Here is a 9,975-nt window from a genome sequence, read left to right as displayed (position 1 = left end):
AAATTGCAATAATTATTGGAGTTCGGTGCAATTTTAGAAGTACTTGGGTTTTTTTTGGCAATTCTAATAGTTATTGAGATATAGTTCGATTGAAGTTTTTGTAGTAAAAATGCTGAGTGTTCTTGTGGGTTTAGTGTAATTCATCTTCTATATATTCAAAATGGATGTAATTGTTGCGGTTGCAACACACGACAACCCGTGCCCTTTCGAATCTTGTGTCAAAAGTATAGTAAGCAAGAAATCACAGCAAAAATAAAATTACTTGCAGGAAAGAATAAACAAATAGAGAACACCAAATTTAATGAGGTTCGGTAAATGTGTCTACGTCCTCGAGAGCCACACCAGAAAATTCCTTGAATATTGATGAATATTACAAAGCCTACAAACGACCACTCTCTCTCTCTCTAAGATCTATGATCTCAAAGTGTTCAGAAACCCTCTCAAAGACACTCTTGTTCATGTACTACAAACCCTAAAACGTTTAAGGTTTATATATGAAACCTAGCCCAAAACAGTTTCCAACCCGAACCAGGAAGCTGAAAAACCCGTCATCAGTCGACTGATGCTCTGCGTCAGTCGACTGATGAGAACAATTTCTTCTTGTGCACTGCTTGTGCACGTTATCGGTTGACTGATAACTCCCATCGGTCGACTGATGAGCTTCTATCGGTTGACTGCTAAGTGTCGGTCGACCGAGCATAAACTTTTCACAATTGCAGAGGGTTTCGTCAGTCGACTGATCTTCTCTTCGGTCAACTGAACAATAGCTTTTCTTGCTGTTGATTTGTTTTCAGGTTTCGGTCTTCACACATCCAAAACCAACAGTAATATAGCCTATAGAGGCATAAGATGAGATGTCTATCGCTTTTTTTAATATTTTACGGATACAAATATCAAGTATATTTTAGGCAAAGATGTCTTTTTAAAATACATGCTAAGCGAAATTTGAGCTAGGATTCTTAAAGTCCCTTCCACTATTCCAAAACCCCAAACTTACGGTAAAGATTGAGGAATATATATTTAGTAGTCTTAACAGTTTGAACTAGGTCCAAATGTTGGAGTAAAAGTAAAGAGAATATAGTTTCTGCATACTTATCATATAACTTCAGTGCATCCCAGGCATGCTATAGTTGAAAAATTAGCGAGGCTTGGGGCTACAGTGTACACATGTTCTCGAAACGAAACGGTGCACAACAAATGCTTGCAAGAGTGGGAGAAATCAAAGCTTAGTGTTATAAGGCCAATTTGTGATGTGTCTTCTCGAATCGAAAGAGAGAAATTAATGGAGAAACTTTCCTATATTCCAGGAAAAACTTAACATACTTGTGAGTATCTGGAATTTTTTCATTAAATATACTAGTGTGCATCCCGTGCAAAGCACACCCACCATTTTATTTGTATGTGCTACAGTAATTCTTTTTAATGCTACAGTAATTCATCATTAAATGCTACACTAATGTTTTTTGAATGCCATCGTTTTCCTCTTTTTGCGCTACAGTAATACACTACAGTGATAATGCTACTGTAGCATTGCCTGTAATTGAATAGTGAATCTTTGGATCCTCGTATAAGTATAGACTAGCATGCACCTCGTGCAAAGCATGACCTCTTTTTTTTATTTCTGCTACAGTAAATATTTTTAATGCTATAGTATTTTTTGCATAATACTACAGTTTTCTTTTTTGTGCTACAGTAATAAATACTACAGTACTTATTATAGCATTCACTGTAGCATGAATGATGAATCTCTGGATCCTCCTATAAGTATAGAGGAGTAGGTCATCCTAGAGTAACAATAATGTTGTGTTGATCCTTGTTGTAGATTAATAATAGAACAAATTTTCAAAAGAGCCCTATTTGTAAATTTATTCTCCAAAAACGACCCCTTTCAACTTTATTTGTCAAAACCGACCTGGGGTCGGTTTTGACGAAAAAAGTTCTCAAACTTCACGGGACTTGAAGTCCCGTGAAGTTTCAAAGTTCAAAACTTCACGGGACTTGAAGTCCCGTGAAGTTTCAAAGTTCAAAAAACTTCACGGGACTTCAAGTCCCATGAAGTTTCAAAGGTAAAAAAAACTTCACAGGACTTGAATTTCCATAAAGTTTGAGCTGAATTTCCACTCTCTGGAAATTCAGCCTGCAACTTCACGGGACTTGAAGTCCCGTGAAGCTGCAGGTTTTAAAAAACATGCACATCAGGCTGTGCATGTTTTTTATATACGCAACGTAACTCCTAAATGCATTACATAACAAATATACATGAAATTTTCATCATGAATCAATCGATTTACATGAATCAAACAATATATACTGAATCAAACAATAATCATGAAAATACACCTGTCAACAATAATCGATCTCATATACACTGAGTTACACCAATATTCTTAAAATTCAGACATGAATTAAACACGAATCAAACAATACTCACGAAGATCACATATATAAACAATAATTGATCCATAAAAGTATAGTATTTGAAAAATCATAAAAGTTGCAAATTTTAACAAAATAAGATCACATACAACCCAAAATTCCTCCTCTCCTTCCTCTTCCTCTCTTCCCCTTTTCCCTCGCTCTTCCCTACCCACAGGCTCCATCAGCATGCGAAGTGTCGGCTCCATCGTCATCGTCACGTGGCCTACGTCGTCGCTTGTACATTTGCCCAAATGATCGAGACCTGTCCTCATAACCTGTAAACTCGTCGACATGAGTCTTATGAAATACATGTGCTATTCTCTGCTTGATCCTATTGAAGACCCCTAACGCCGTCGGATCCTGAATCTCTGGCATGTGCTCATCAATATCAGCTTCAATATCATCAAAAGCATGGACCTGCGAGTTAAACAATATATACACGATTTAGCAAATAACATCTTAATAAAAAAATTATTGTTTTAATTTAGCTTAGAAACCTACATAATCTTTCTCGATCATCCTACTAGGGATGCAACTATATGTCGGTGGGCGTGGCAGGTGTCAGATGGTTGTGGGTCATGCGTGATCCATATACGTATGACATCCCAATACCAATGCATATACGTGGTATAGTCAACAGGTGTGTCTCTCATATCCTGTATGAAATCCCACCTGTGAATCCACTTGTCTATGTAGGCGGCACAGAGTACGGCCCAGTCTGTACGATGCGATGTAGGTTATCGCCTACGATCGATCTGCTCGATAGGATCCGACACATGCTGAGAGAGCAGAAATTACCGTAGCACACGGTCGGGGACATGCATCTCCACAATCTCCCAACAGATCAATGGAACTCTAGATCTCCACAAGTCGGGACTATCTCAACAGATAGGTGCAAGAGTATGCATATCGAGCTCTGACGGTGAATAGGGTCTCCACTTGAACTAAATAAGATAAAATATTTATCATTATCAACAAAAAAACTATAATATTCATAATGACTTGATATTTATATTTACATGTTCGTGTTGGAGGCCATCAAGCTCATTTCGGTAAAACTCACGATGTCGCGTCGCTGATTTTTACTTAGCGTACTACACGTTATACCTATTTGGCATAAAGAATATATGAGTACAAATTCAATATGAATAAAATTGTGTGGATAATTATACATGTATGTCAAAGAAAACTGGCCATGTAGGTCACGGTGCACAAGCAAAGTAGATCGTCCAATATGAATGCCCTCCCATGACCAAAAAATATGTATCAATGTGCAGCATCCCTTGAATTTTTTATTTTGCATCAAGGATACCCTACCCAATTCTTTATATAAGTATGCCAACACTGTATATACTACCCCATCATAGTGCGCTGCATAGACAAAATCCTCTAGCAATGGCAGTCATCGTCCATGTACAAGAGTCTTGATCGCATCAGGAAATAACATGCACCCTATCATGTGCAATATATATGCACGAGCATGATACTAAAGCGTCTCAATGGATGCATCACCTGGTATATCTCCCTAAAATGTCGTGCGAAGCCACGATAGCTTCATCGCACCACTTCTCAAGTCGGGAACCTGACCAAGAATCCTAGCACATACTTCAGCCCAAATATGGTCATCGGTGCTCATAACTGTCGGGTCATCGATGCGGAGCCCAAGTATGACGGCTACGTCCTGTAATATGATAGTACACTCCCCAATTTGTGACGAATTCATAATGTGAAATCCTCGCACTACCCTGTAGATATTAGAGCAAGATGTGACAACATGTGAACAAGGAATCAATCAAACACGTCATACTCATTATTAGTATAACATTTGTTAATGTGTTGGTTGTCCCCTTCATCACGATCAATCAAACACGTCATGCTATTAATTTGTAAGCCATCCTCTTCATCACCATCTTCGGATTCGACACTTGTATTATCATCTAGATGGGTCGTGTTAGTATCGATATTAGAAGTGCCCACAAACGAAGGACCGCTCACATATTGTGATTGTGTCCATGTTTGGTGGGGAAAATGAAGAAGAAAATTAAGACTGAAATTGTTTTATTCTCTCTAACAGACTTAGAAAAAGAATGAGTTACAATTCTCTCAATGTAATCTCTTTCTAACTAGCTTAGAAAAATTATAATTTCTCTCAATCGGTTTTCCGATTTACAAAAGAGAGAGGGGATCGACGAAGACCCTTCCCTTTGTTTAATCTGGGTTCTTCTTGGTATCGATGGGAGTTCAAATCCTTGAATCCCATTGATGATCCAAATGCTTCACCTTGTGGAACACGATATCTTCCTCTTAGTTGACGTTGAGGAGAACTTGTGTGGCAAGTGTGAAACTCTTAACGAGTTAAAGAACTCAGAGCGAGTTGAAAACTCTTTGAAAGTTTTAATTTGATTTAACCGAAATCGGTTTATAGCCAAAGATGAAGAAAATATCCAAAGATCTCTGTTGTCGAGAAATAATCCCAGATCTCCAAGGGTGAATGCCGATCTCTCCAAGATCCGAAAGTGCTCCCAGATCCAAAAAGAGCCCCCCTCCCCTAATTCGAAGATCTAAAAAAGATCTCTTTTAAGCTGATTTTTAGCTATTTATAGGAGATTAAGGGGTGTAATCGCCCCCTTAATTCACTCCTAAGTGGGGGAGTGATCCCCTCAAATCTTAGAGAAATAGTTTTGAAATCGTTCAGCTCGTGTTTGAACGAGTCAAATGTAAGAATTACGTTCTGGGCACAAACTCTGCATTCTGGACCTGGGATTAAGGGTGCATTTGGTCCGGATAAGGCTTGGAATGATGCTTACCATATCTATATCCGCTTACCCATATCGGATACGGATACGGATACGGATATACCTCGGTAAGAAAAATTTATAACCATATCCGCTAAAATCGGATACGGTTATGGATATATATACGAATATATAAGCGGATATGCATGTAGATACAAAACAGATATGAGAAAATTAGATAGTATTGAGAAAAACATAGTTCATGTGATGCAAAAGAGTTCGTTAATATGTTCATTGTAATGAAAAGTTAAGATTAGACATCTTGATCATCAAAATTAACCACAAATCCATAATCTAAGAATCGAAACTATAGTAAAAGTATGACTAATATGTATTCAGATATTTCTAGTACGGATACGGATATTTCACTACAAAATCATATATGTAACCATATCCTATCGATTATAGATTTGAGTAACCATATATGTATCCTAATGGATACGGTTACAGATATTTTCTCGGATACGGATATGGTTTAGCATCCCTACCTGGGACGCAGAGTTGGGTTCTGCCCTTGAGGCTGAAAAATACAGTGATGAGCCATGTGTTTTGAGTCTGGAACGCAAGGTTGACTCTTGCATTTTATTCTTGGAACGCACAGATGAGTTCTGCGTCTGAAATTTAGGATGTAGTTATGAGCTATGCGTCTAGCTTCTGAGATGCAAATGTGAGCTTTGCATCTTGATTCTGAGACGCAAATGTGAGCTTTGTGTCTTGAATTGAAGAGACTATTGACTTGTAGTCTCTTTTGTTAGAGCATTTATGAAGATCGTCATCTTGTAATCTCCATCTTGGCTTCTTGAAATGTGACAGTCGTCAGATTGTAACTCCCGCTGTTGTTTGTGAAGGTTGTTGATCATAGCTTTCATCGGTTGTCGTAAAGATTGTCAGATTGTAACCTTTCTCGATCTACCTAAAAAACTTCCAATTGTATCCTTCATCTATTAACGTGAAAGTCATCTGATTGTAGCTTTCATCGTTGGATTAGTGATGTGAAAGTCATCAGGTTGTAACTTCCATCATTAGTGTTTGATGGGGATCACTTATATATAGTGTTTTTTAGACATCCTACAGTCCAACCTTCATCTTGTTGTGAAGATAAAAACCCAACGGAGTCAACTTCAAGGTACTCCAACATACGGGAGTATATTCCGTCGTGATTCATCGATTTGCCCAAATTTCTCTGATGTTTTTTAATAAATAATTCTACTGAACGCTTCTCATCGTGTAACACTCCAATGAGACCCCATATCACAATGACTTGAGATTTGAATGCCGCTTGTTATGTTCCCCCCAACAAGAATATTGAGGTGATACTCACGTGAGTTGGTTAATGTAAGTTTGTGCAACTCATTAACCAATTCATCGAAAGTAAACGATTTTGATATAAACAACAGCTTCGTGACACCTCCTTCATAAACGGGCATATTATTTTCGAGATAGTTAATCTTCCCATCATATGAACAAAGAATTACGATTCGAACGTTCATCGTTACCTCTGAAGAGTAAAAAATTCAATATCAATATTAGAAACCCATAATTTTAAACATTAAATCTCTTAGATCGATATTAGAAACCCATAAACTTGATATTTTGTTAACTTCACGGTTATAAATTTTGATAATTTCCCCTCTAACTTCGTACACAATATTATTTAATTTTTCTTCACAAATTTCATAAATAATTACAAATTTATTTAAAAATCTAATTTTTTACAAGTAATCACCAAGAAATTGTGAGAATATACAAAAAATTTGAATTAAGGCGAGATCGCTTCTGCCTTATATAGGCTGAGTGAAGTCCCGTGGAGTTGCAGTTCTCATTTTCCAGAGCCGCGCTTCTCTAGAAAATGAGCCTAAAACTTCATGGGGCTTGAAGTCCCGTGAAGTTTTTTGAACTTTGAAATTTCACAGGGCTTCAAGTCCCGCGAAGTTTAGCAGCTTAACAAAATGACTGCTAAACTTCACGGGACTTGAAGTCCCATGAAGTTTGGGAACTTTTTTCGTCAAAACCTACTTGGTTTAACCAGGTCAGTTTTGACAAATGAAATTAAAAAAGGTCGTTTCTAGGGAATAAGTTTGCAAATATGGCTCTTTTGAAAATTTATCCTTAATAATAATGCAGGAAGTGGTGTTCTCAAGCCTACCATTGATTGTACTTTAGAGGAGTACTCATGGATCATGGCTAGTACTCATGGACCATGGCTACAAATTTTGAGTCAGCTTTTCATTTATGCCAGCTAGGTTATCCTCTTCTGAAGGCGTCCGGAATGGGCAGAATTGTAAACATCTCCTATAGGTACAAATAAAAGATAAATAGATGTTGAGGCCACACTCACCCACCACAACCCCAACCACCCCCCCCCCCCCTCTATCTGCTACAGTAACCATGCCCCCACATGGGATTTAAATTTTTTAAAAATCTTATGTGGGCCTGGTTTACTGTAAGCAATGAGAGGGGGAGTGTGGTTGGGGTGGGTGGGTGGTGTGCCCCTAACCACCTCATAAAAGATTACATGACCATTGATGGAGCATCCAAAGGTACAAATAAAAGATTTGGCAATATTACCCCCTAAAATCTAATTTTAATTGTAGCTTCACTTTTTCCCCTTTAGGAGCAATAAATCAGCTAACGAAGAATTTGGCGTGTGAGCGAGCAAAAGACAATATCCGAACAAATTGCGTTGCGCCTGGATGGATAAGAACACCACTCATTCAACCAGTAATTAAGTTCTTTAGACTGTCCATAAATAAAACATGAGATTAGATATAGCCAATTAATTTGACTTAATTCCATTTTGTTGTAGCTCGTGAATGACGAGAAGGCAACAGCAAAAGAAGTCTCTAGAACTCCTCTACGGCGCTCCGGAGAGCCTGAGGAAGTGGCATCTCTTGCAGCGTTTCTCTGTATGTCTGCTGCTTCTTATATTATTGGTCAAGTTATTTGCCCCGACGGAGGGAGATCAGTGAAAGGCTAAAGAAATTTAGGCTATGAGAGAGGCTTCTTGACGTAGCGCGGAAGTGATAACCTCGGAATCCACCAAGGGTGTTCTCTGAATCCACAAAGAACGATTTTCGAATCCACGAAGAACTTCGAATCCACGAAGAAAATATTGAAAAGAGAAATTATATTGATGAAAAAGTTATGCCTCTAGGGCTTACAAGACTTTTCTTAATTAGAAAAGAAAACAAAACTCCTACAAGTACTCTAATTCCTACAATGACTCAAACTTTACCAAAAATAGTAAAGGAATTCCTAAAATATTAAAACTCCTAAAAAGACTCATTATGATTAGGAAAGTCCACCGATCAAATATGAGATCAAACCGGATTTGTTTCCTAAACAAAACAGACTCCTAAAATATTACTAAAAATAGTAAAAAACTGACAAAAATGTAAATATCTCTCAAACCGTAAGGAATTTGGCGAAACAAAAAACGAAAACCGAACCCAAAAGGATAGATTTGGATGGCTCCGTCTTGTTGAGATAGTCGATTTTCATATATAATTCGTCAAATTCCGACGTACGGTTTGAAAGTTACGGCCGTTTCTTCGAAACAAGTTATTTTCTTCGACCAGGCCCGCATTTGGGCTTGCGACTGTCCCACTTTGACATAAACATGTCTGTTATGTGTTCTACATCACTTCTTCAGCACGTGAGATACTTTTGCTATTAGTTATTATCTAGGTTAATGAAGTAAATCATCGTATTAGCAGTGCTTCAGTCTATATTCTTGGACTAAAAATGTTGAGGAATATATTGTTAGGTATAATGACAGTGCATATACCTCCTTTGTTCCTACGTATAAGCGACGCTTTCTGTATTGCTCTGCTACAGTATTGCAAGCATCTGTTCTCGTCTCTTGTAATATGAATCAAGTGAAATATCAATAAAAAGTGTTTCTTTCTGAACCTAACAGGTTCTAAGCTCATAATAATGTAGCTTGATCAATTCTACTTGTTTAGTAACATTATACAAGTGATTTACTCGTTTGAAATATTCTACAGGATAAATTAAATTAAGTTGTTTATGCGTCTGCCGCTATAACCTTTTGGCACTATACATAAAGGATTAACAGGACGCACCATTTGCAAAATTTAATTCATCTATAATTTGCTCCCAGGAACAGATAGAAAATAGTACTTTTGCAGTAAACGACTCTAGGTTGTAGATCTTTTGCTTATTGAAGGAAAGATGCTATCCTGTATACCTGTTTAAAAATTAAGTTGAAAATAGGGTTGACTTTGGACAGGATCAAACAATCAGAATCTTAAAGGATCGTAAATTAGACTATTATATAGGTAACAAATCTTAAAGGATCATAAATTGGAGATTCTCTCTAGAGAAAAGTTTGATCGAGATAGTACGTATTTTTGTGCATGCGACTAGTAACTATGAAGGAAATATGCTTATCTGTGTGCATCTGTTAAAAAATGAAGAGTTTGACTTTGGACAGGATCAGACAACCAAGATCTTAAAAAGGATCACAAACTATACAAGTGACAGATCTCCTTAAGGTAACTTTCCTATTTAAAATCATAGACAGTAACAACAACTTATATTTTATTCATGTCTCTTCAAAAACTTGTAGTTTACTCATGTATCTAATCGGCTAGAATCTTTATCTTTCGCCTTTTTAGTTTATGCTTATGACTTAAATCCTAGTCTTAGACGCCATTTCCGCTTAAAAAGGTATTGGCGTTCCTGTCAATAAGCTGTTGACATCCAAAACTATGTAAATTGAAATGTAATAACCATCCAA

The 9,975-nt window shown here is 37.3% G+C and overlaps 1 protein-coding gene across 1 annotated transcript; it reads left to right on the top strand.

Moving 5' to 3' along the window:
- On the top strand, positions 7,729-8,190 carry LOC109846865 (tropinone reductase homolog At5g06060-like). Its single transcript, XM_020416101.1, has 3 exons — positions 7,729-7,753; positions 7,828-7,934; positions 8,020-8,190. The coding sequence occupies exons 1-3, from the start codon at positions 7,729-7,731 to the stop codon at positions 8,188-8,190; spliced, it is 303 nt and encodes a 100-aa protein (XP_020271690.1).

The sequence above is a fragment of the Asparagus officinalis genome, chromosome 7 (genome assembly GCF_001876935.1).
Source record: "Asparagus officinalis chromosome 7, Aspof.V1, whole genome shotgun sequence".
Classification (NCBI taxonomy): Eukaryota; Viridiplantae; Streptophyta; class Magnoliopsida; order Asparagales; family Asparagaceae; genus Asparagus; species Asparagus officinalis.
This window is presented reverse-complemented; position numbering and strand designations above follow the sequence as displayed.

Excerpts from the sequence above, each read along its gene's own strand:
- LOC109846865 (XM_020416101.1), top strand. The coding sequence starts at position 7,729 with ATGACCATTGATGGAGCATCCAAAG. Across the intron at positions 7,754-7,827 it reads CATTGATGGAGCATCCAAAG|GAGCAATAAATCAGCTAACG; the intron begins GTACAAATAAAA and ends TTTCCCCTTTAG. Across the intron at positions 7,935-8,019 it reads GAACACCACTCATTCAACCA|CTCGTGAATGACGAGAAGGC; the intron begins GTAATTAAGTTC and ends ATTTTGTTGTAG.